Genomic DNA, 27,473 nt, shown 5'->3' on the forward strand with positions numbered 1-27,473 from the left:
TTGTGTAACTTCTCATTGGTGGTGTGTCCATCTTTTTCTCGGTATTTTAAACTGTTATGATGCCTTTGTGGTTTTCCACGGTGCTTCCTTTCTTTTGGGATGGAATCTCCTTTCTCCAATTCTTACTCTTTTTCATGGCATTACCCAGAGGTCTGGCATCTTACTGACAGTCTCTGGCCTCACTCATTGTTTGAAAAGATAGAAACTGCCGGGCGGTGGTGGCGCACGCCTTTAATCCCAGCACTTGGGAGGCAGAGGCAGGTGAATCTCTGTGAGTTCGAGACCAGCCTGGTCTACAGAGCTAGTTCCAGGACAGGCTCCAAAACCACAGAGAAACCCTGTCTCGAAAAACCAAAAAAAAAAAAAAAAAAAAAAAAAAAAGAAAAGATAGAAACTGCATAGGCCTGCAATCCCAGTACTGGAGCAGTCGAGGCAGGAACACTGCTGTGAGTTGGAGGCCAGTCTGGGTAGCATAGCAAACACAGTGAGACCATCTCTAGGGTGGCATCCATGAATATGTGCAGAATTTAGTGGTGTAGTTGAGCATCCCTACTTAGCCTCTAAATGAAGTCTCGAGTGTGTGTTAGAGCGATGGGTACCGTGAGGAATGGAGGAGTGTCTCCCGTCCCTGAAAGGCGTCTTCTCAGCCCAGTGTTGCTACTAACAGTGCATTTATTTCTCCCCTGCCAGAGTGGACTGCCATACGTGGAGGTGCTGTGTAAAAACCGATATGTAGGAAGAACCTTCATCCAGCCAAACATGAGGTTAAGACAACTTGGTGTTGCAAAAAAATTTGGCGTGTTGACTGACAACTTTAAAGGCAAGAGAGTTGTCCTTGTAGATGATTCGATTGTGAGAGGCAATACCATCTCACCCATTATAAGACTGCTCAAAGAATCCGGGGCAAAGGAGGTGAGTACTGTTGAAACAGTCCTTGTGGCCCCCAAATCAACCAAACGATGTTGGCATCAAAGTTAACGTCCAGTGAATAGGTAGGTGGGATTTAACTCTGCTTATCAGATGGCTTTGTGATAGCTGAGCAGCAATATGGAGAGCATGGATTAACTACTCTTACATTATACGAAGTTTAATCTTTACTATATTAAAACTTAGCCTAAAAGAAACATCACTTTTTTAAAGAAAAATAGAACAACATCAAAAAATCAATAGTATTTGCTTTATTCTCTATTTGAAGATGTAGAACCAATTCCTAATTCAATGAATTTAACCCAAATTAGTTTAATATCACTTTATCTTTGTCAAATAGAGCTTTAAAAAGGATTGCTAAGCATGTGTCTAATTTTGCTGTTTTAAATGCTTGGATGCACATTATAGGAGATCTTGTTTTCATGTACTTAACTTTATTGAATTTTATATATTGTAGTTTTTACAAATTCAAATTTATTAAAATTGTTTGAATCATCATGAACTATGCCTTTTAAAATTGATGCCAGCCGGGCAGTGGTGGCGCATGCCTTTAATCCCAGCACTCGGGAGGCAGAGGCAGGTGGATCTCTGTGAGTTCAAGACCAGCCTAGTCTACAATAGGTAGTTCCAGGACAGGCTCCAAAACAACAGAGAAACCCTGTCTCGAAAAACCAAAAACAAATAAATAAATAAATAAAATAAAATTGATGCCAAACTTAATCAAGAAGCTTGTTTGTTCCCACCAACCAATCCTCTTGTTCTCTTTCCTTTGCCCTGTCTACTTCCTAAAACACAGTATTGAAACTGGCCAGTAAATAAATTTCAGTGGCCTTGAAGTGTTTGTGTGCAAGGCTGAAAAACTTGCTTTCCTAGTGATTTAGCCTAATGAGAAAGGCATGCTGGCCTAGTCTGCCTTATGCTCATTAGTTCTGAACCACCAAGGGGAAATTCATGACCATATATAAATAAGAAGAAAAACTGCTGAGAAAGGAGTTTAGTGATCCAGATAGAAGACCTTGTCTACCGCATTCACGGTCTTTCATCTCTCTCCTTGTTCATTGAGACAGTTTCTCTGTGTAGCTCTGCCTGCCTTGGAGCTTACTATGTAGATAGACCAGGCTGGCCTCAAACTTAAAGACAGTTAGCTCCTCTGCTCCCTGAGTGCTGGGATTGAAGGCATGCGCCACCACCTCCCAGTCATCTCAGCCTTTTCAGTAAAGCAAAATCATGCCTAGCTGTAGTGCTTCAAAGAGAGCAGACAGAAATCCTAAGGCCCTCATGTTACAGTAAATATGCTGTACGTGCATGGTGATAGAGCAGGGCCTGGATGACAGCGGATCTGTTTACTGTGTGGTTTGCTGAGTGTGTAAAGTTTGCCCTTCACGAGACATTCTCTGCAGCGTGAATAACCACTGCTCCTTGACATCACACCTTGTCACCCGCATACTCTACTGCAGTATGGGTCATTCTTATTGTTTTGCTGCTATTAGTGTCTGCTTTGGAGGCCACAGACCAAAGAATAATTTTAATTTCTGGCCATTTTTATTTAAGAGTGTGTGCCAGTCTTGGTGGTACACACTCATAATCCTAGCATTTGAGAATCAAGGTTACTTTGTTCTAGAAAGGTAAATCTAGGCCAGTCAGGCATATAGCCTATGAATTTGACTCAACGGAAAAAAAAAGAAAGAAGCACATCCCATAAGGATATCCCTGTCATGCAAAATGTTTTGATGGTGGTTCTGAGAAAAATTAATTCAAAGTCTTCAGCCTTTTTTTTTTTTAATTTTCGAGACAGGGTTTCTCCCTAGTTTTTGGTTTCTGTCCTGGAACTAGCTTTTGTAGACCAGGCTGGCCTCGAACTCACAGAGATCCGCCTGCCCCTGCCTCCCCAGTGCTGGGATTAAAGGCGTGCGCCACCACCGCCCGGCTTCCTTCAGCCTTTTTGATTGTCTGGTGGCCCAGCTAATAACAGCATTTTCTGTTGCTTGCTGGCCTTTCAATGCCTGGGACCTACACAGTGGATTGAGGACGCTCATTTCCATGAGTTGTCTGACCTCCTCATGGGCAACAAGGCACAGGTTTGCATAAGTGTGTACATACATATCAGTAAATAAATAAATGTAATTTAAGAGGTTTCAACATTTTATATGCTACTAAAAGCATTTGTGAGGCTGGGTGTTTGGGTGCATCCTTTTAATCCTAGTACTAGGTGGCAAAGCCAGGTTTATCTCTTTCTGTTAAAGGCCAGCATGGTCTACATAGAAAGTTCCAGGTCAGCCAAGGGTAGAGAGTAAGATACTGTCTTAAAACATTTGTTTTAAGCACGTTGTGGGTAGAGCCAGGAGGATCAAGAAGAGGTCAAGGCCAGCTGCAGCTGCTGATAATAAATACTAACTCAAAAGAAAACAAAAAAGCCCAAACATTTTTCACAGTATAATATTTTAAAATTAATGTTATTTATTATTCCTTTGGTCTCCTATGTCTGAGTTCAGGTTTCTATTGATGCAGTGAACCCAGGACTGGAAAGCAGGTTTGGAGATGGAAGGGTTTGACTTGTACTTCCATGTTCATCACTGAAGAGAGTGAGGACTGATGCCCTCTTTTGGCCACTGAGTGTGAAACACTCACATGGTGCTCAGACAGACATGCAGGCAAAAACTCACACGTAATAGAAAAATGAATATATCTAATAATTTATCTACTCTAAAAATTTCCTATTCAGTGAAATGATTTCTATGGTTTACCTTGTTGCTAATGTTGTTAACTGAATGTTCAGTAAGACAGTTTTATAAGTATGGAGTATGCATAATTAATTTACTGTGAGTACATGATTTCTTTCTAAGGTTCACATTCGAGTCGCTTCCCCACCAATAAAATATCCTTGCTTCATGGGAATAAATATACCCACCAAAGAAGAGCTGATAGCCAACAAACCAGAATTTGATCATCTTGCAGAATACCTCGGTAGGTATTAAAGTTTCTGTAGATTGTAATTGTTGGTTTGTTTGTTTTAAATTTTAAGTGCACATTTGTGTAAAACAGCAATAAGAAGCTGATTTACAAAATAAATTTGAGTGCTGGGATGTGGCTCAGCATTATAGTTCTGCACCACAGTTTTGGGGACCATAGTTGAGTTCGCAGTTGCTGGGTAGGTATGGGTGCCTTTGTGACTCCAGAGTTGAGCACGTGGAGACCGTATACCCAGAGTAAGCTGATTAGCCAGACTAATGGAATCAGTGACTCTGTGACCCCTAACTCTAAGTAGAGCCTTTCTGTCCTGTCCATCCCCCATGTTTGCTGCCATAATCCTCCTGCAGCCTCTTTTAAAATAACCACTCTGAGGCTTAATATTAATTATAAACTGGCGCATTAACTCAGGCTTATTAACTAGCTCTTACAACTAAATATCTGTTTCTATTAATTTGTGTATCGCCATGTGGCTGAAGGCTTACTGGTGGTTTTTTGGCATCTAGTACTTAGGTAGGTATATGTTGTCTCCCTGACTCTACCCTTCTGTATGTGCTTGCATTTCCTGCCTGGCTATATTCTGCCTGACTATTGGCCAGTCATCTTCTTTATTAACCATGGAAATTAAACATCCACAACATGCTGAAAGACTTCCCATATCAATTAGCCTTGGGCCTCTATAGCCACGTCCACACATGTGCATGCACACGTGCACGTGGGGAGAAAAGTCACTCACAATAGCAACAAAACTTATGTCTTTTAGAAATAATTTAAACATAATGATTTCAGATTCTGCTGTGTGGTGTGGCTTATGCATTTAATTCCAACACTGGAATAGGAGCAGCTGGAGCTCTCTGAGTTCAAGGCAACGGCTAAAGACATTTCTTTAAAAAGAAAAAAAAAAAGCCTATAGCAAAAGGCAGCCTCAGGGTGTTCTTGGTTTGTGATTTGGTATAGAGTTCCAAGAAATGCATCCTGGCTTAGTCCAGGCCTCAAAAGCACCAGAATCCATTTCTCTTCAAAAGAACAAATTTGATAAAAAGTTTTCAGACCAGAAAAATAATGCAAAACTTCATGATGGAGTATATCAGAGCCGCAAAGAAGTTCTTGTTTGGTGTGTAAAATACCGTAAATAGAAACCACTGCCAAAGCCTAGGAAGTGTGTCAAGTGTACAGAAGCAGGGAAAAACTCTTACACACATGTAGAGCATGTGCTGTGAATTTGTAGTAATAGGAGCGTTGGGTGCCGTTCTGTTGTATTAGGAGCGGCGGAGCTGCGGCTGCGTCCCCGGCACCCCGGCTGCCTGGCTAGCTCATGTCCGAAATAACAACACACAAACTGTATTCATTTAATCACTGCTTGGCCCATTTCTGTCTAGCCTCTTCTAGGCTAATTCTCACATATTAATTTAGCCCATTTCTAATCATCTGTGTAGCGCCCCTAGGTGTGCTTACCGGGAAGATTCTAGCCTATGTCCATCCTGGGTCGGAGCTTCATCACGTGTGCCTTCCTGCGAGCAGGGAGCATGGTGTCTCTCCGAGGCATCTGCCCCAAGAGGAGAGCTTTGGAGTCTGAGCTCACTTCCTCTTCCTCCCAGTGTTCTGTTCTGTTTACTCCTCCCACCTATCTTCTAACCAATGAGGGCCAAGCAGTTTCTTTTTATTTAACCAATGACCTTCCTCCATCACTATGAAATTGTGAAGTTTGTGCAGAGTGTGAAAAGAACGAAGTTATTATTCTGTTTAATAAAGAGTCAGAAACTTAGCTGGGTGGTGGTGGCGCATGGTTATATTCTCAGCATTCAGGAGGCAGAAGCAGGTGGATCTCTGTGTTCCAGGCCAGCCTGCTCTGCAGAGTGAGTTCCAGGACAGCTGGAACTGTTTCACAGAGAAACCCTGTCTTATAACAAAAGAAAAGAAAAATAACCAGAAACATCAAAAGCTCCAGAAGGAAAAGGGACAGTGATGAGGATCTAGATGCTGACAGTGGCTCAGGTGACAAGATGGACACACAGATGGCCACCAGTACAGAGTCGGCTGCAGAGGGCTCAGAGAACACACACACAACCTAATGAGAGCATCAGAAAAGAATGCTCAAAACTGACGGAACTGGCAGGTGAGCAGTATACATTCTTTATGACATCTGAGTAACAAGCATTCAGGTTTTCACAATGAAACTGTAGTTGCACTGGGCGGTGGTGGCACACGCCTTTAATCCCAGCACTCGGGAGGCAGAGGCAGGCGGATTTCTGGGAGTTTGAGGCCAGCCTGGTCTACAATAGCTAGTTCCAGGATAGGCACCAAGGCTACAGAGAAACCCTGTCTCGAAAAACCAAAAAAGAAACTCTAGTTGCATGTACAGAATATATACACTGGCATGTTATAATCCACAGAAATTGTTTAGAAAGCCATATTGCCTAATATCAAATTATCCCATGAAGCACGTATTCTAATTGGTCTTAATAATAAAAACCCAAAGTCAGAGCCGGGCGGTGGTGGCGCACGCCTTTAATCCCAGCACTCGGGAGGCAGAGGCAGGCGGATCTCTGTGAGTTCGAGACCAGCCTGGTCTACAAGAGCTAGTTCCAGGACAGGCTCCAAAACCACAGAGAAACCTTGTCTCGAAAAACAAAAAAAAAAAAAAAAAAAAAAACCCAAAGTCAGATATAGGAGTTAATGCTGAAAGATCAGAGAAGCAGAGCAGCCAGCCACTAGAGTTTTCTTATCTCCACCAACACTCATACCAAAGGGGCGATCCTGTCTCTGTGACTCTTCAGGATGAATCTCTCTCTGTGCACCCTCAGACTGTTCTGTGCTATCTCCTCCTGCCTATATTCTTTTATCCGCACAGACAGATCACTGCTGTCTCTGCCTCCCTAGTGCTGTCCTTAAAGTCATGTGGTACCAAGTGGGATCACCTTTGTGTGAACTCTTTCTCTTTTAGACAGATTGAATCTTGTGTAACCCAGGGTGGCCTTGAACGCAGAGAGATCATCTGCCTCCTTCTGAGTGCTGGGATTAAGGTGTGTGCCTCTACTTGGCCTCTATGGCTAACTAGTGACTTAGTTCTGATCTTCAGGTAAGCTATTTTTTGTTAGATCAATAACAAAATATCACTGTAATCCAGTATTGAGAATTTTTGTTTATATCAGAAGTACATCATGGAAAACTAACATGATTAGCTCATAGCGAGTACATTTCCACTAGCCTGACTTCAGCTGTGTGGCTTCTAGCAAAAGCCCCCTTACATCTTACAAAGCAAAACAGCTTACTTTTATACATACATATACAAAGTTGTGTGTAGTGATTTTTCTTCATTCTTCAAAAATATTTTATACACTTTATTCCATGATTTTTACCTTTACCAGTTTGGAAATAATATACTCAGAAAAAATTGTGTGGACTACATCATTAATAGCTAGAAATAAAAATCCAAATTTCATGCCTGGTGGAGATACTGCCTGTATTGGAAACTCCTGTAAGGGTCTCATAATCGCATCCTTTCCAGAATTCCATTGTTCTGAATTCCCGCTTTGCCGCCATTGTTTCTACTTATACACAGTGTAGGTTAGCTATTCCAGATCTACACAAAAGTAGATGGGCGGTGCAGTGAACTTTACCATGCTTTTCACCTACGTTCCCAATTGTAGCTTACTATGTTTTCTTTGTATGTATGTATGTATATGGGACTGTCTGTACATGTACGTATGTATGTATATATTTGTTGAGCCATAGAAATCAATGTGAAACCCTGAATTTAAAAAGTTATTATCATTATATGTTAAGTAGACATTGAACACTATTCTAAAAAGTAAAAGTGCTAGGGCATTTTTTTATATTAGAAATTATATAATATTTTATATTAGATGTAGTCAAAGCAAGATCAGAAGAGAAATGACTACACACACACACAATCAGAACCCTACCCCAGACCCCCCCCCCCCCCCCACACACACACAGAGAATTAAATCCAGGGATTCCTGCCTCTAAACAAGCATTTTATCCCCAGGCCTCATTCTCACGTTGTTCCCTCTCCTTTTAAAGGTTGGAACTGTCCTGGGTGACTTGACCTAGAGATCATCTTGTCTCTGCTTCCCAAGAAACTGGGATTACAGGTTAGAAGTCATCGCATGCAGCTTCCTTTTCAGGAAAGCTGAAGGAGACTTTCCATGCTGACATAAATGATGCTTTCTGTAGCTGCACTGTGGTGGAGCGTGTTTTCCTCCCTAGAGCAAAAGCTCGTGACGTTTCCCTTTCCTCCTGCAGGAGCAAACAGTGTTAAGTATCTGTCGGTGGAAGGACTGGTTTCATCTGTGCAACAAGACATCAAATTCGAGAAGCAGAAAGTGAAAAGACATGATATTACAATTCAAGAAAATGGCAATGGTCTGGAATGTTTTGAGAAGACGGGACACTGTACAGCCTGCCTCACCGGGCAGTACCCTGTGGAACTGGAATGGTAGCTGCCTGGATGGAGTGTCTTGAGACTGAACTTGATCGAGAAGTGGTTTATATACTATCTGTTACTCAGTTGGTACAAAAGAGATACCACCTGCTTGTGTGTGTATACCTTTATAAGCTCTGAGAATTCCTGAGGTTACTAAATTGCTATAATTGAATCATGATGGTTACATGTAATACAACATGTAAGGAATTTTTTTTTATACAAGGATTGACTTCTCACCTAGGAGAAGGCAGGAGGTGAATGGTATTTCCCAGGCCCATGCTTGAAGGGTTTGCAAGAGGTTAGATTAGGGATGTGTAATATACACAGGACAAGGGGCTTTATAATGTTCAGGAAAAATCGGAATTCCTCATGTCCCATAGAGATCTAATCTGTAGTCTAGTCTGAAGGAGGGGCCGCCCCCTCCTCAGCACACACATCTGTGGTTCTGGGGATCAATGGACAACTCAAAACAAAAACAAAAACAAAAAGGAAAGAAATAAAAACTACTTGAGAAGCTGAGGCAGGGGATTCTTGGGTTCAAGGACAATCTGGGTTTTCTGCCTGAGGATTAAGTGTCTTTCTGTGCCTCGGAGCCCCCGTTTATTTAAAGCATCTAATACACAGTAGGAACGTGAATACACGCCATACATAGGTGTTTAGAGGTATCATTTTACCCTTATGTTTTAATACGCATGGTCGTTAGCTTTTGCTAAGTAAGTTTTCACTTTCATTAGGATGGAGGGAAATGTTCAGATTTGCAGACCTCTGCCATCTCTTTGGGATACACCAGAATGATGGAAAAATGTATCTGAGGCCTTCTTTTTCCTACGCTTGGACTCAAAGATGTGATCGATGACATCTAGTACCTTAGGATACAAGCCTAGCAAATAACTTAGTACATTGGAAGTAGAAAACAAAAATTTGAATTCCAAGCAAGCCTTTGTCCTTAATTTGATTAGATTTGGCTGTCTGGATTGAGTGCTTGATAGTTTACAGTCATGCATTTCTGTATACATACAGACATTGGATTGAAATTGAGCAAATAGAAACATACTAGGGGCCGATTTTGTTTAATGGCTCAGACAGCTACTGTTGGGGAATATTTGCCTGTACCCAAGTGTCAGTCAGCTCATAACCATGTCTTTTGTGCTTTGTTTTGTTAGGTCTAGTGAGATTTTAGTTTCAATTTTTTTATGATGTAGATTTAGAGGATTGTGGTGATTTTCTTACTAACTCATGTTTGTGTAAGTTTTCACGTGCAAAAACATTTTTCTATATTGTTGCCAAAATTGCTGTAGCTTCCCAACCCATTTAGAAACATAGTATTTATTAATAACTGAAATTATTAGTCTGCCTCTGGTATATAGTCTCACGTGTTACAGAATAGCAGTCAAGATAAACTGTTAGTACTTTAAGGTCATGTGCTTTGGTGTCTGGAGTGCTCCTGTGACAGCTGCAGGCAGGTTGACATTGTATAGTCCTAGGACCGTTTCAGTGGGCGGAGCCTTGTATATTAAATGCATTACTTATGGTGGGCTGGAGGGTAAGCCTTTAGGTCAGTTTTAAAATGGCCTTATTTAAATTTGATGTTTTGAAAAGAAACTCAGGGAAAGTATTAAAACCAAAATCTCTAATTTGACTTTGTGTTTTCCATAGTTTTTATTTTGTTTTATTGGGATACTTTTATAAAGGGAAATGATGTTGTGGTCGTTTGATAATTGTACATCTTTCTTATTTCTTCACTGTGACCTTTTTTTTCACTAGTTTCTCAATATGAATTAAATTCACACTTTTTTCACCAGTTTCAAGCCTTCCTTTTTCTGCTTTAAATGTATATAACTAGAGTACAATATGCAGAAAAAAATGAAAAATGTCTGAACACAGTTAACATCAGAAACCAATGTAAGCCTTTTTTTGAAACCTTTTTGTGATCTTTCTTGGTGACAAATATATGTAATAAGTATGTTTCCATGTGTGCTTTTTAAAAATAGTCGTCAGCCGGGTGGTGGTGGCGCATGCCTTTAATCCCAGCACTCCAGAGGCAGAGGCAGGCGGATCTCTGTGAGTTCGAGGCCAGCCTGGACTATAAGAGCTTGTTCCAAGACAGGAACCAAAAAGCTATGGAGAAACCCTGTCTCGAAAATTAAAAAATAAATAAATAAATAAAAATAGTGGTCATTGGTACATTATGGTAAAACCATGAAGACGGCAGCCTTGATCATACCTGGCACCAACTAGTGAGATCTCATTTCTCTGATTCATTTTAATAAGTAGCCTATCTCTTATGACCTGTGCAAATTTATGCCAAGTAGGAGGGCAGTAAAGTAATTTGAAAGTAGAATGCTGAATCAGCACCATACAGAAAGGTTTGTTTGAAAACACTGGGAGCCATGGTTGGGTGTTCAGAGTCTTCAAAAATGCAAAGGAAATGAAAGTGGATCCCTCCTCCCCAATCGAGACAATGGGGTCCTATGCAGTGTTAAAAAGAAACAAGCTCCTTGTAGTTGTGGTGCACATCTTTAATTTGAGTACTCAGCAGGAAGCAGCAGGTACGTCTCAGTGAGTTCAAGGCCAACCTGGTCTGAGGAGTGCATTGTAGGATGGCCGGGAGTGTTACATCAAGAAACAAACAAACAAAAGAAGAAGAAAGAATCTGTTAAGCAACACAAGCTTTAATGCATAATCACATGTAAAGGGCTGTGAGAATGTACACACTGATTTCAACTGCCTGGTTGTCTAGGGAGACAGAAACAGACAAACACAACAGTAGTATCAAGTTTCAGGGAGGGAAGGAGATTAGGGACAGCACTCTTGAAACACTGGATCCTAAAGGCCACAGCATAAAATCTCCCGTTTCCAGCCTGCTGGAACTCAGAACTGGAAATTAAGCTGCCAGGTGATGCTGGGAATTGAACCCCAGTCCTTTGGCAGCTAGTGTGTTTGACCAGCTCTCCAGCCCTTTTATTGGTTATTTTTAAGGTACATATCTTTACATTGTGGCCAATTGAGGAATAAATCTACTTTTTTTGAGACAGGGTTTCTCTGTAACTTTGGAGCCTGTTCTGGAAGTCTGTTTACCAGGCTAGCCTTGAACTCGAGATTTGCCTGTCTCTACCTAATAGTGTTGGCATTAAAGACATGCGCCACTACCACCATTTGCTATAAATCTACATTTCTACCTGTTTATTCCTATTATGTATGTGTTACATCATTTCCACATGTTTAAAGTTCTGGTCCAATGTTGATTGAACTGCCATTTGTTGGCAGAGGCTGTTTATGGGTTTCCCAGCGGCTAAGCCCCGAAATAATCACACAGAAACTATATTATTTGCAATACTGTTTGGCCAACAGCGTAACTGCATTTCCGGCTAACTATTATGCCTTAAACATTTTTATTATTTAATATCTTACTAGGAGGATCGTAGCCTACCGGCAAGGTTTCCATACTTGTCTCCAGCCATGGCTCCATGACTTTTCACTGACTCTACCTGCTCTCTATAGATATCTCTTCCAGCCTGCCTCTATTTTGTTAAGCCACTGGCTGAAGCAGCTGTATTTCTGTCAGTGTTTTCCACAAATTGCCGTTGGATTTTTGTAAGTCTAGAGCATCAGTTATGGATCTTTGATACAGCTTTTTGTTGTTTTAGTAACACAAATTACTGCCCTTACCATAAGGACAATAAGAGATAATTTATTATGAGCCAAAAATGAGAGGTCACGTTTCAGGAACACAGATTAGGTTCCTTAAAAATCGTGTCCCAGGCATGTAAGCAGTTCTATGAGGTTGTATAGCTGAAAGACACAGGAAAGTAAAAAACCAAGGCATTTTCAAAATCCATTGGTGGGAATTAGGTGGGTGGATTACAGCAAATTTAGAGACATTCCATTCTTGTGTGTGTGTGTGGGGGGGGGGGGGTCCTGAGATGATGGTCATAGCTGCGGGCTTGGTGGAAGCTAGGCTGTCACATCCAGAGAGGCTTCAGTTGACAGACACTGAGGATGTCGGCAGACAGCTGTGTGGAGAGGTTTTTCTTTGGACCGCCAGCTCACAAAAAATGACATGGAGACTTAATAATTAAGAAAGCTCGACCTATAGCTTAAGCATATTCCTCACGAGCTTTTTTTTTTTTTTTTTTTTTTTTTTCGAGACAGGGTTTCTCTGTGGTTTTGGTTCCTGTCCTGGAACTAGCTCTTGTAGACCAGGCTGGTCTCGAACTCACAGAGATCGCCTGCCTCTGCCTCCCAAGTGCTGGGATTAAAGGCATGCGCCACCACCGCCCGGCCCTCACTACTCACTATCTCTTATAATTTAAATTAACCCATTTATATTAGGCTGTGTACTATCGCATGGTGTTACCTTTCTCCCATCTTGCACCTCCTGTTTTCCCTGTGTCTCATGGCAGCTCCTGTGTGCCTGGATTCTCTCACTCTTTCTCCCAGGAAATCCTACCTACATCTCCCGCCTGCTATTGGCTGTTCAGCTTTGTTTTATTTTACACCAACCACCGCAGCACACCTTCACACAGTGTACAAGTGTCTCACAACACAGGTGGGCAATAAACCTGCTGTTGGGATATCCCAAGATAGTGTGAGTCTGCAGATCCCAGTCAACCCTGCAGACTCATTTCATCAGTTGGTCCACTTTCCCTTGCAGAATCTCTGATAGAGACATAGCTTCCATCTGAGCACTTCCTCTCAGTTTGTTCTTTAGCCTTGCTGGGGACGGAACTGGGGGGGGGGGCACACTGGCAAGCAGTCTGTTACTGATGTAGATAACCAGCCAATCAATATACACTCATTTTTTATTCTGGGACGTGTTTCTTCTTTGCCTCCCTAAAACTCCCCTAACTTCTGACATTTCTCTCTGTGTAGATTTCTCGGCCACTGGTGTTTAGACAAACCTCAGTAAAATGACTCTTCAGGAGGTAAGAAGTTAAAGTACACATTTATCCTAATATTACTTTAAATTATATTAATCATTTTTGTTAATAATTTTTCCTAACGCGAGCTCTCTGCTGAGGCAAATTCCCAATCAGGCCAAATCAAAACAAGCCAATTTATAAGCAGGAGGCCTCTAACATGACTTCCTGGAGGAAGGAAAAGGGACCACGTGTTTCTCCTTAGATAGCTCACATAAATGGATTGTGAGAGTGGTCCTGTTGGCCTGACCCTCCCCCGGGGAGAGGTCAGGACCTGGCATGCTACGATTTAGAGTTCAACCAACACAACTCTCAGGCCTGCGGGCTAGGATAGATGAGAGGCGCTGGGGTCTAAGCTCCCAATTTAACAATTTTTATCATTTAGGTTGTGCTTTTTAAGGACAGACTAAAGGATTTTACTAATAGAATATTTAAATTTCTCCAATAAAGACCACATTTGTCTTTCAAAAGAAACCAGCTGAAGCATTATATAGTGGTTAAACCAAAGAAAAGCACAGAGACACCACTGCAGTCCTTGTCAGGTCTTTTAAAATGTTGTATTTCTGTACACTAAATATTAAGAGCTTTCAGATATTCGCCGGGCTCAAGATGAAATCGTCATGTAAGTCTTGGTGTTTTAAGTGTTTTGGAGGCTGTCAAGTGGGAGGGAGATGGGGACTTGAGAGTATTTTAGGCCTTTCGTTAGTTTTAGGACATTTCTCCTCCGGGGCACCTTCCCACTCTGCTACTTTCCTCCTCACCCGGGGAGTTTTCTGGGAATTTCAGGAGTCCCCGGGTGCTTAGTGTCCAAAGCACGTCCCCCAGCACGTGGACCACACGTGTGCAGTATCCCGTACCATGGCGCCAACGTGGGTTAGCCAGGCGGGCACTGTATCAGGAGGGCTACAATCCGACCCCGGAGCTGCACGAGTCCACGCCAAGCATGCAATTCCCTGCTGGAGGGTGTGTGTGTGTGTGTGAGGACACCAGCAGGTCGGAAAGCCTGCTACTCACCCTCAGCTGTCGCCATGATTCTAGGTGGGATGAGGTGCAAGACAGCGCGGGAGAGTGAAGCAGCGGTCGGGAAAACAAGACCGAATAGAGGATTAGAAGGGCGGGGAAGGGCAGTGCAGAGAAGAGGCGCGTCCGCTAAACCTGAGCAGTCCGTGTGACCCAAAGGCGACAGCGAAGTACCGCACTGGCCGCGCCCGATGCTGGGATCGGATACCCACGGGCTTCCCGCCGCGCATGCGCGCCGACGAGACACCACTTCCGGGCGGCTCTGCGTCTCAATCCCAGCGGCGAAAAGTGGCGCGCAAGCTTGGGCCCCGCTGGCTGGGAGAGGGTTCTGTGTTGGAGCGTACCAAGTCCCGACGGTCGGGGAACAGCGTGCGACCTGGGGCACGCACGGCTCAAATCTTCTGAGGGGTAAACACCACCAACTGCGCTCCTCTCATCACTGACGTCTCGGGAGCGGAAAATAACGGAGATTTCCACGTGTGGAAACAGTAGCCTCCCTTACCTCACCCGCGGAGAACTGGCCACACCCCTTTGACTCCATGGCCCCGCCCCCGTGCAGCGCCGTAGCTGATTGGCCAGGCGCTGGAGGCCCAGCTGGCAACAGCCCCTGGAAAGCGCGCGCCGCCGCAGTAGCGAGAACCTAGCCCGCGGGGAAGGAGGAGGCAGTCGGCGGCGTGAGCTTCTGCGGCTTACTAGAGCAGAGCGGACAGCTGGTTGGTGCTCGGACCGCGCCGCGGCCGCAGGTCCGTCCACGTGCTTTCGGCGGCGCCATGGACATGGAGGAGTCGGGGATGCGTGAGGAATGTGGCGTGTTTGGGTGCATCGCTTCTGGAGAGTGGCCCACGCAGCTAGATGTGCCGCATGTGATCACTGTGGGACTCCAAGGGCTGCAGCACCGGTGAGCAACAGGATGAGGGGTAGGGTTGGAGTGGCAAGTCTTTGCTCAGCTCCGCGAGCGGCTTCCCTGCTCTGGAGCTATGGAGACCGCAGGACTAGGAGGGTGGATCTCGGGAACCAGATCAGTACCTTCGCAGGGAATTGACCGAGTGGGCGTGGGGTACGCCTTGCCTCATAGACATTAACCTAGCCTGTCGAACTCCTCCCTAATGCTCTTTATGGTTAACTCCAAGAATGTGCACCTCTCCTGCGGGTTTGCTTGCACTAGCCAGGTTGGGAGGAATCGTTTAGATCTCCATTAAGCTAGAACTATTCTTGAGATAAACTTTTGTAAGGTCAGGTGGTGGCTGGTGAAGGTCCTCCAACGCTTTTTAGTCTTTTGCGTGTGACCTCCAGCTTGCAGAATCTTTGTTTGCACGGGCAAAGCTAATGAGCAGATTGTTAGCCTGAAAGCAGTTATCGGTTTGGGCACCCTAGAGTTCAGACCCAGGGAAAGAGGTCTAGTTCGTATTCAGAATGAGTCACCATACTTGTAGATTTCTTATACCTTAGCTTCATAGGGCGCAGATTGATTGGTAAACTTTTTTTTTTAATTTTTTTGTTTTGTTTTGTGTTTTGTTTTTTTCGAGACAGGGTTTCTCTGTAGCTTTGGAACCTGTTCTGGAACTAGCTGTTGTAGACCGGGCTGGCCTCGAACTCACAGAGATCGGCCTGCCTCAGCCTCCACCGCCCAGCTCTGATTGATAAACTTTTAAATAATAAATGAAAACAGTAAGAGCCATTAGCGAACTCCCTTTAAAGGGAGAGAGGAGGAGTGCTTGATGTCAAGACATATATTGACTTGGAAAAACGGGGAGATGCCTTCGAGGTAAACAAAACAACACCTGACTTAACAGGCAGTTAGTATAAATCTATTGAAGGAAATAATAGACGGTTTGTGTGTTTCCCCAAAATCTTACAAAGTTTCCTTAAGACAATGGAGCTGAGCAGTGACTTCAGCAGCGTGGGTGCCACAGGTGCATTCCTATTCCTGGTGATTTCCTTTCCCTCACCAGCTCACCTTTGCCTTTCTCACAGTCCTAAATGTTTGTTTGGAGTTTCACATTCTGCATGCTTTTTGTTTATTAAAAAGCGTCTGCCAGGGCCAGGCAGTGGTGGCGCACGCCTTTAATCTCAGCAGAGGCAGGCGGATCTCAGTGAGCTCGAGGCCATACTGAACTACAAGAGCTAGTTCCAGGACAGGCACCAAAAACTACAGAGAAACCCGTATTGAAAAATAAAAAAAAATTAAAAAAAAAAAGCATCCAGGAGCCAGCACTCACTGAGATCTGCCTGTCTCTGCCTCCAAGTGGTGGAATTAAAAGTGTGTGCCATCACTGCCAGACTATATTACATCTTAAATTATTGAGATCTGGGAATGTGCTCAATTGTTGAACTCTTGCCTAGATTGGTGAGGGCCCTCGGGTCAGTCCTTAGTATTTGAGAGAGAAAGAGAGAGAGAAATTTAAATCTGATTATGTGATTCTGAGGAGCAATTTTCTATACCATTTTTGGATTTATTCGAATATCACATTAGGAGCAGTGGGAATGGAGGTAGAGAATTTTAGACAACAGAGGGAAGTGATTCCACCTTTTTCTCCACTGTGTTTACATTGTGGTCAGTTACTCAGAAATTTCCCTTATATACTTCATTTTTGTCTTTCTATTTCTTTAAATTAGCCTGTGTAGGGGACTATATGTTGTTTCTCTTTTTAAGTTAAAACTACAGTTTGCCAAGTGAGTGGCACAAGCTTCTAATCTCTCAGCATTGGAGGTGTGTGGGTAAACAGATCTCATGAGTTTTAGGCCACAAAGTGAGTTGCAGGCCAGCCAGAGCTACACAGTGAGACCCTGTCTCAATAAAAAAATAGAGCTTGATTTTTAATTGCATGTCCTACATTATGTTTCCTGTAGCTGCTCTTATATGAAGGTACTATGAGTATAGATAATGTGAGGACATTGAAGATGTGTTAGTGGCATCAACGGATTGTATTATATAGTGGAGTGTTTAATCTCAGCATTGACAAAAACACAAAGCAAGACGCTACCAAGGGAGGGAGGGAGGATTTGCTTTATTAGGATGGCTCTTTACTGACACTAAGCAGATCTTGTTAGGAGACTTGGGTTGAAATTAGGACTGATATTTCCTTTTCTTTTGAACAGCAACAATAAGCTAGTTTCTGGGGAATAAACGTACTAGAAAACGACTTATGATTTTCGTAAGAGTCATTAAAGTTTATCTAGTTCTCACAATAAATCCTAAGTGAAGCAAAATTTTAAATCAGAGGAAAGTCCTTACTTTGAAAGAATTGATTTTAATTGGAAAAATCAATGGAACACCCTTATGCTTAGAAGATATAGTAATTGGCCACTACCCTAAAAATAGCAGATCAGTGTCAAAAAAAAACAAAACAAAACGAAGAACAGTGTGGCAGTACTCTAGTGTTATATTTTAAAGGTGGCAGTAGTACACACCTTCAGTCCCAGCATTTGGGATACACAGGCAGTTGGATCTCTGAGTTCAAGGCCAATCCTGGTCCACAGGGGGGTTCCACCAGGACAGCAAGGGCTACACAGAGAAACCCTGTCTCGATGAAACGAGAAAGAGATGGAGTTTGCAGGAAGGACAGTGGCTAGGTATTGAGGATTGTGGTGGCCTCGCTGAGTTAGTTCCCTGAGAGCAGGTTGTTATTATGAGAGTGAGCCTAACCCTTGCATTGTTTGGCCTTTGTCCACCTTTGCTCTCCCGTCTTCCTTCCTCCCCATCTCACTTGACCTTTACCATGAAGTCATCCACATTGAGGGCCTCACCAGAGCTAAACTGCTGGGACTTCCTGAAAAGATGGGCTTTCAGCCTCCCAAACTGACCAAAATAGCCTTTTAAAAAAACAAAGTGCCTAACCTGGGCATGGTACACTGGCCTTTAATCCCAGCACTTGGGAGGTAGAGGCAGGGGCATCTCTTGAGTTCAAGGTCTGATCCGTTGCAGATCAAATTTCAGGGTACACAAGGCTACAGAGAAACCCTGTCTCAGAGAAAACCAAAACCACAACAGAACAAAGTGCTTTGCCTGCTGTACATCGTTATAGTGACTGAAAATAGATGACGAATGTTGTTAGATAGGAGATGAGCGTGCCCTCTGTCAGGGCGCTGTCAACGCCCCAGGAGAGGAATCAAAACCAACAACTAATAAGTATTTTTAGACTTCTGAACATTTGGGAAATTTACTGATTGAGTTGAAGGTGCTGTTGGAAGAAACAATCTGTAGACTCTTCCATTTCTGCTAGGCTTTGGGGAAACTGGTTTATAATGATCTCAGAAGTTTTTTTGAGAGGTGCAGACACTGGTTCCTCCACAGCCCCAGAGGGAGAGACAGCCTGCTTGGGATGCAGTGTCAGCCCTTTTCCCAGAGTTGTTGAGGAACATACAGGAGGTTATCAGAGAACTTGTTTGGGTGCTGAATTAAGGTTGGTGACGTTAGCCAGTAAGCTGAAACACCAGCTTAATCTTGGGCATCATTTCTGATAACTTTTAGATCTGTTTTCTCATGTCTTGGGCTACACCTAAGCATTTTAAAGTTCTAGTATTGCAATTTAGTCAGTTCAGAATGATGCTTTTATGTAGATAAGCCAGCGGCAATCTCATGATGGATTTGCTGGAGGTCAAAGGTGGGACAAATCATCTACCCACATTTTATATTAAAGGAAAAGTGGTAATGTAAGATTTTCACCTCACGTGAGTTAAAAGAGTTGAGAAGTAGGAGTCGGGCATCAAGTTCCCTCTACTCCTACACTGTGGCTGTGGCTGTGGCTGAAGCATGGGATATGTATTCTGAGAAGTGCATCATTAGGCCATTTTGTTGCTATGCTCCACACCGCTCTTAGTGTGCAAGTTTGTTCAGGTCACTCAGCAAAGAATCCTGATCCAATAAGGAGACCTGGTAAACATTGGGTGTAGAAGGTCGCTGCTACAGTAACAGGGCAGTTGTTTACATCATGGGAGCCCTTTTATAAATAGCAGAGCACTGAAATAATGCTGCAAAGGCAGAAACAGTCACAGCGTTGTCTGCTACCAGTGTTGTTGTCAGGTGCCATATACTTGATGAGTGTGCTGTACTTTCAAATGACAGGCAGCGTGGCTTTCTTGTCAACAACATGACCAACTATGCAATGTTTTGTCCTGTGGTGCTGTGGGATGTTACCAAGTGATAGTTTTCAGCTCCTTTGTAATTTTACAGGATCAGTCTCGTGTATACCATCCATCTCTTACCAAAATGTCACACAGGGCAGCTTTGTTGAGTTCCTCCTGTGTACGTACAGGGCACCTTGATAAGTAGGGGAACACAGGGTAAACATGGCTTCTGCCCTCTTAGGAGCATGTAACCTACTATTCAGAAGCACAGACTTTGCCAGTTTCCATTTTTCTGAATTGGCCATAATGATAATACCTACCTCATAATTTGTACAGATGAATTCTTATATATAAACTGAATAGTATCTGGTATAGGTATGCCCTTTGTCTCTGCCCCGCCCTTGGGTGTGCACTCAGCAGGTGCGTACAGATGTTCATTGACTGCCAAGCAGTTACTCATAAGGGCATCTATTTGAAAAAAGGAACTGGCATATTATAGTGGAAAGGCGTGGGGAAGTAGTGGGATACATGCTGCTACAATTGACCATTCCAGAGTAATACAAAGAAAAAAACACAATTAGGGATGGATCTCCTAAACATTGCTGGACGAGAAAACTTGACAATTAAAAGTTCTCACTAAGGAGAGAAAAAGCACAAATCTTAAGCTAATCTGTGATGACAGCGATGGCCTTTATGGACTGGAGTCAATAGCTAGCCGCCTTGTAGGGTCTGGTATTTGTTAGTCTGGAATTTTAATTTTTGTTGCTTTACATACTTTTGCCATGTAGCCCAGGCTGGCCTTGGACTGGGGATCTTCCTACGGTAGCTTCCTATATAGTGGCCTAGTCATGTGCTGTATTTATATTTGAATGCTGGTCACATGGTGTTGTGTCTAATTGGGAGCAGAGACTAGAGCTCAGTTTCTCTGATCTTCAGTTCTGTGGACTTTCCTGTGCATAGGGAGCCATCTGTCTCCATGTGTTCTGTCTCCATGGTTTCAACCCATAAATACTGGGAGTATTTTTTTTTAACTGTCTGTACTGAACAATAAAAAGACTTTTTCTGGTCATTGATTTTAAGACAAACTGTAACTTTCATAGCATTTATATTGTACTATATTGTATTATATAATTTCAGCAATCAAGAGATGGCTTAAAATATGTAGGAGGATAGGTACAGATTATAAACAAATACTATGCCGTTTTATATGAGGAACTTGAATGTCTTCATAATTGGGTTTCTTTTCTATATTGCTTCGAGCTACCGTTTGTAGTATTTGGTTGGCTCACGTGTTTTGCTGTTTAAGACGGGGTCTCACTTTGTCCCAGGCTGGCCTGGAGCTCTACTTCATCTCAATTGGGTCTTCCCTCAGCCTCCCGAGGCCTACGTTTATAACGGAATGAGTTTTCACATCTGGATTGCTGCTTCATTTTACAATTTTTATTGGCATAATTCTATAGAGACCTCAGAGTTTGACCTATCTTCAGACTTATAAAAACAGTATCCTACCTTTGAACAAAGCCAAATTTTACTCGTGTGTTCCTTTCCTTTTATGTCCCTGTGTGTAATTTAAATGGTGCAGTTATTGCAGTTATCTGGCTGGGAATGTGTCCAGTTACTTTTAGAGTTCCTCTTCCTCTTGAGCTGAGAACTAATTTCCCAGCATTCTCTACTCTTAAATAGTTCACAATGTATTCGGTCTAATTTGTCAGGGACAAGGCTAAATATCTCTTATCAGGAAAAAGCAACAAGTTTTTCACAGAGAAAATGCCTTGGCGTTTCTCAGGCTCTTGCTATCTTCACGTACTTTTCTCTTGTCACTCACGGTTCCTTGGCTTTCCAAATGACCTTCAGATAATTCTTAAACAGACAGAAGAAGGATTATTATTAGTTATCACATATATCAAATTAGGAAATGTAAGTAATAAGAGAAATTTAGTATGAGTTGACAAGTTAGTATTTTGGTCAGGAATGTAATTTTGAAATTAGGAACCTATTTTTCTAGTAATAATTATAATCATTTGATTAAAAAATAATGGTGTATGGATTTTATTTTTAGAAGGTTTTTTTTTGACAAATACAAAATGGAAAGTTCTTAGAGTTCTTTTGTTAAAGTCATCGCAAAGCTTACCATGTTTCCATTTCTAGTTCTAGGGATCCTGCTTCTTAGGATGTAGCCACTTTCTTCATAGAGTCTCCATTCTTTGAGGGTTATCATTTTTCTTTGCAAAATTCTATGTTTGTATTCTAAATTTTTGTATTTGGTACGACACTGTTTCCAGTCTCTGTCTACCCCAAATTGGCCAGTCTTCTGTCAGTTTCCTCAGATATTTCTTTGGCCTTTGTAGTCTCTGAACATTTGCTTTATTTTATCCGCGCTCTGACCTCGTTTTCAGACCAATGCTTCCGGCTCCCGTGTCATTTGCTGTTATGGAGTGTGTGTAACTTTCAGGATCTTGTAAGGGAATGTGATTATCTATAAATGAACACAGCTCAGTTATTCAGACTTGTTAATGATTCTCGTAGTTTGAGTATCATCCACTTGACACACAAGATTTCCATAGATCACTGAGCATCATAATAACCAGGATGGGGTCGTTGATCTTTCCATCTAACATGAAGACAGACTGCCCCTTGATGTATCTGCTTGAAACCAGTAGGTTGCCTTCATTGGATTCTATAACTACAGAAAGCTGTATTATTTACTAATTTCTTTTGGTAAGAAATAGACATTTTTCTCTTTCTCTCATAGCATATTCTGCACAGACTTATGTATAATAAGGAAGTTCTGAGGTAGCACACAATAGAGATCTAGTTTCCAACTACTTAAGATAGCATGTTTTAGACAGAAAATATCAAAAGAACACTTGAAATCCAGCCACCTAGCTCCTGTTCCCAATCTTTAATACTTTGATGTGTCTTCTAGGGCAGCATTCACATTATTTTCCTCTGTTAGAAAACAGCGTAGCAGTTTAAATTTAATCTGTTCTTGCAATTGAAGGTTGTACTGAGCCACTGTCGGAGCACATTTCTAACCTCCAAAACATAACCTTGAGACTAAGAGTATTTGTCATGTTGGAATTGCCTCCTTCAGCATCTTCACGTATTCCATGTTAAAATTCAAGGTGGTGTGCTGAGCTTGGACCTGGACTAGCATTATCAGACCAAGTCTGTTGAGTGCCTGGCTAAGAACGATCTCATTTGCTCTTCATCGTAACTAAGGATGCTCCTTAATGCAGTTGGTGTACAGAGGAAGACCACATTAGTGGTTTGTGCTTTCATGTTGAAACAGTGGTCTGTATTCACTCAGAAGGGTTCCACTAGATAGATATTTAATTCATGGGTTTATCTGGTGTGCTCTACTGCGTGTAGGAGATGTTTGCAAGTCAGTCAGTTGTTTGCACCCCTGGGGAAGCACTGCTAATCCTGAGGTGACATTCTGAATTGAAGTGTCTGATAGTAGTACTTTTTGTTTTCCCAATCTCAGTTATACTTTCCTATACTTGGGATAGTATTTTAAAAATAGTGCACTGTTGCGGGAGGTTTTTCCGCTCCTCCAGCCAATAGCCGCTGAGATACCAGCCCATTGGGGCGTGGTCTCTCTCCCTTTAAAAAAGTGGCTACTTCCCTTCTCACTCTCTTTACTTCCTGCTCTGGTTCGGCGACTAGACTTCTTCCTGATTTGCAGAGGGCTGTCGTCTGGATTGGTGATCTGTAATTTTTTTCCCCTTTAAATAAATACCACCCTATCAATCATAATTCCAAACTGGTGTGGGATTGTTTATGACTTATGCCTTGAGTGCACTGTGTAACTAAGTATCTTGAAAAATATAGATGTTTAGAAAATTGACGTTTAAGTTTTGTTTTTGTTTTTTGTTTTTTTTTTTTTTTTAACTTCAAGACATGGTTTCTCTGTGTAGCTTTTGGAGCTCTTTATATCAGGCTGTCCTTGAACTCACAGAGATCAATCCACCTCTGCTGGGATTAAAGGTGTGTGCCTCCATCAACTAGCTAATGTTCTTCTTTGAGACAACATCTCTCTATGTAACCCTGAGTGTCCTTCAGTTTCTATGTAGACCAGTCTATCCTCAAACTCAGAGAGATTCACCTGTCTCTGTCCCCTGAGAGTGGAATTAAAGGCTTATACCACCATGCCTGTAATGTTTTTTAAACTAAAAAATGATTTGTTTAATGTGCCAGTGAAGCAAAATGTTATTAGTATATGTAAAAGTGGGTATGAGGAGAATTACCCCAGACTAATAAGGACATATTTGCACAGCGAGTCCAAAATGAAGTTTAGATTGTGGCAACATCAAGACCTTAAATGATTGCACTCTGGAGTCACGTAGGTAGAATCACATAGGCCGCTAATATACAGTATCTTTGTATGTCTTCCTATGTAGCCTTGGCTGGCCTAGAACTTGCTCTGTTGACCATGCTAGACTTGAACTTATACATTCATTTGCCTCTGCCTCCCAAGTTCTGGGATTCAAAGCATATGCCAGAATATTCTTCCATTCTGTTCTTTGTGTAAATTGACCTGAGTACTGAATCCTATGATTCTAACCATACAGAGTTAAAATTCTGTAAGCCTCTATGATTATATTTTTTGCCATAGATCAATATATAACTTTTATGTGTGTTTCTGTTTAATGTGATGGATTCATTAACATTGAACTCACTGCCAACAGGGAGTGTAGGGCATGCCTGAATGAAGGTTATCTAATGTCTTCTCCCTAGGTTTCAGCCATGCACCTAACCCTTAGAGGCTCTAGATAGCAAGACAGCATTGCACTCAGATCATTGCTGAAATAAAAGTTACCCGAAGTGTGGAAAACCATGGTGCTGCATAGCACTTGGGTGGCGGGGGATGAATCAGAAGTCCACAGTTATCCTTAGCTACATAGGAAGTTAGAGGCCAGTCTGAGCTACGTGAAACCCTCTATAAACAAACACAACTAATTAGAGTTTGTACTCTGGAAAATCTCCTTGTTTTCAAGTGTTAATGAAGTAACGTCAGCTCAAGGGCATAGCTTTTAGGTTACATTGACTTCTCAAAATATATTACAGCTCTTTTTATTCTTGTTTTTGCAGCTTAGATTCAGGACTTTTCACTTTTACTCTGTCAATACTCCCGGAAAGACAAATGTGTGAGGAAGGAATTAATTTCTGGAGCATATGTATGTGGGTGTTCATTTGTCAGTGTGAGAATACAGTCATCAAAGCTTGAAGTTGAAACAGAACAAGAAACCACAACAACTCGTGTTTACACTAAGACAGCTACAATAAAGGCAAAGTGTTGCTTTGTCCTTGTCTGCCTTTAACTGAGAATGCGTGTGTCGGGATAATTGCAGATAGCAAATGACCCTTGAAAACAACCCAAGAGCTGAATTTCCTATCGCAAAATTAATAAGTAAGGACCAGCTGGACCTTGTTACTGTAGCTAAGCTACACACGCTGAATAGTAGATTGTTAGCATGGCCTTTTGAAAAGAAGTAAAAATATCTTCTCCCGTTGATGAAAAACTCAAGTTGAAATTTTTTTATGTAGAAAGTCTCAGTCGAAGAAAGAAAATACTATTCTGGGATATTTAGTGAGAGCAATTGCTGGGGGCGTCTTGGGAAACCAGTACATGTCTTAATAAATGCTGGTGTATATGGATATGGGAGGAGAGGTGTTACTCAGCAACGCTTCGTAACTCAGCCCTCATCTCAAAGTTTGCTCGGTTTTAGTGTCAAATGATTTTCAGACCTCAAGGAAATTTGGACATCTATCTGTTTAAGTCACTGTAACTGGGTAGGTTCATCAATGATTCTGTTAGAAGGTAAAATAGTTCCGTCGTTGGAAAACATTTATACCCCAGAGAATGGAAAACAGGCTCAACACAAAGTCAGGTACTCGCTGAGGATAAACAGTGTGCAAGCTCATTTACACAACTTAAACACGTTACCATGTGACCTAACAGTTTCACACGGTGAACTCCCGAAAGAATCGGGAGCTGGTACCCAGACCTGTGAGTGTTCTTGTTCACAGCTGCGTTTTCTAAAATAGCCTAAAGGCAGAAAGAGCCCTAGTGATTGTTGACAGGGGACCAGCTATGCAGATCGCGGCACAGATTTACCCTGCAAAGTCCATGAACCTGGAAGACATTGTGCTAAATGAAGAGATAAACCGCTGTACAACACTGCATATGTGAATAATCACATTGATGAAAGCAAAGGACAGTGGGTGTCCCAGAAAAGAGAATAATAGTCTCCTTAATGGATCCAGGTATTTCAGTGTGATATCCGTCAACCAGTGAATGGAACAAAATTAGTTTATCCTTAAAACAATAGTATTCAGCCACAAAAGAGAATTGGAAATACCAATCTGTCTGCAGTGCTATTCAAATTTGAAAACTAATTTTAAGTAAAAAACGAAACCAGGGGCTAAAAACCATATAGTATGACACCATTTATGAGACATTTCCAGAATGAGTAATTCTGCAGTGGTTGCTATTGACTGCAAACGGTCCTCAGGGCAGTAAAGTGTCTACTAACAGATCCAGGGTCTTTGCAGGCTGGTCGGGATGCTGTGAAATTTGCTATTTGTGACTAGAATGACTTTGAATATACAAAATATGTACTGTGAGAGTAACAATTGATATGCCCTCTGCTGGCCATCTCGGTGCTAATTTTATTCAGAAGTTAGTGACATTTTTAAGTTCAGCAAGGCATTTTAGTACAACCAATGTTTTATTAGAGTTCTTCTCAGATGAATAACGTGGCCTTTCATTTGTGGATTTTTTTGTTGTTGTTGTTTAGTTTTTTGCTGTTGTTGTTGTTGGTTTTTAGGCTGAACATCTGAGTAACCGTTCAACAGGATCCCTTCTGCTTGTGCAGTACTTGTTTAGTATTCCTTATTTTCAGCCCTCCAAATCAGAATTGACCTATTACTGTCCTTCAGATAGCCATGCCTGAAAAACACAAGATACCGTGTTTCCAGCCACTGAGACTGGAGGTGAATTGAGTCAGTTTTGTTTCCTCTTGTTTGTACTTCAAACCCAGGAGGAAATACAGATCTTTCTTTTAGATCCAAAGTAATAATAATTATCCCAGCCATTCCATTTTACTCAGTGTAACAGGAGGAGACTGGGAGTTGTTTTCCCTGGCTGCTTTAGCCACGGGCTTTTAAGCAGTGACTTACTGGATGGAACCAGCTCATTTGTTGTCTTGAAGTGGAATCAAATTGGTTTTTGTGTGCTATGTTCCCTGGTCCTCTACTGGTCCTATTCTCTAAGAATGGCAACTTCACTGTGATTCCTACTATCAGCTGTTCTTGAGGAGGGTTTAGAATGTAGGTGCTGGAGAGATGGCTCAGCAGTTAAGTGCAATGGCTGCATTCCCGGAGGTCCTGAGTTCAATTGCCAGCAACCACATGTTGGCTCACAGCCATCTGTAATGAGATCCTGTGCCCTCTTCTGGCCTGCAGGTACACATGCAGGAGGAACACTGTATATATAATAGATAAATAAATAAATCATAAATGTTTGTTTTCTTTTGAAGAGTGTAGTGCTGAACTGATTGTAACCTACAATTGAGTGTTTCCCAACCTTCCTAATGCTCCTTCTCATGACCTCATCTAAACACAATTTCCAAAGCCATTCCCACAAATCCCATCACCCTGGGAGTTAGGGCTTCAATACATAATTTCCTGGGAGCTCGGAGAGGCACAATTTTGTCTACTTATCACTGTAACATATAATAATCTTTTGTCTTCACCTGAAGGCGGACCATTACTTTTCCTGTGTCAGGGCTTTGTTGTCTTCTGACTTGTGGCTTCCTGAGTCACCCTTGGTGCCTTCTCCAGCAGCGACTATAGGAGCATAAAGAGATTTTATTCCCTTTCAGAATTTCACTTTAAAACCACGAATGCTCTGTGTGATTGTGTTTAGATTCCTCTCCTTTAAGCATCATTTTGGCTTAGTTCATTAGTAGGTATTGACTATCTGTAAATTTCCAAGTCTTCCAACCTAGTCTCCATCCACCCCTTTCAGTAACATCACTGTACTCCCTGTGGGTAACTTTATCAGAAGACATCTTACATTTAGTTTTTAATGTGAATAGCTGCATAAACCGCTAATATAC

At 42.1% G+C, this 27,473-nt stretch overlaps 2 protein-coding genes and 1 pseudogene across 2 annotated transcripts in view; all 3 read left to right on the plus strand.

The window, feature by feature from the left end:
* Nucleotides 1-10,142, plus strand: part of Ppat (phosphoribosyl pyrophosphate amidotransferase) — a 32,716-nt gene extending 22,574 nt beyond the window's left edge. The window contains exons 9-11 of the mRNA XM_041671060.1: nt 691-912; nt 3,771-3,891; nt 8,161-10,142. Of these exons, the coding sequence (XP_041526994.1) occupies nt 691-912; nt 3,771-3,891; nt 8,161-8,357 (540 nt within the window). The 3' untranslated portion in view covers nt 8,358-10,142. The remainder of the gene's footprint in view (nt 1-690; nt 913-3,770; nt 3,892-8,160) is intronic.
* Nucleotides 4,082-5,114, plus strand: LOC121460647 (annotated as a pseudogene).
* Nucleotides 10,143-14,324: 4,182 nt separating the features above from the next.
* Nucleotides 14,325-27,473, plus strand: part of LOC121460625 (amidophosphoribosyltransferase) — a 38,748-nt gene continuing 25,599 nt past the window's right edge. The window contains exon 1 of the mRNA XM_041671059.1: nt 14,325-15,178. Within this exon, the coding sequence (XP_041526993.1) occupies nt 15,051-15,178 (128 nt within the window). The 5' untranslated portion in view covers nt 14,325-15,050. The remainder of the gene's footprint in view (nt 15,179-27,473) is intronic.

Source organism: Microtus oregoni, unplaced genomic scaffold (genome assembly GCF_018167655.1).
Source record: "Microtus oregoni isolate MIOR12 unplaced genomic scaffold, Mior012 000021F_ref0000039, whole genome shotgun sequence".
Lineage (NCBI taxonomy): Eukaryota > Metazoa > Chordata > Mammalia > Rodentia > Cricetidae > Microtus > Microtus oregoni.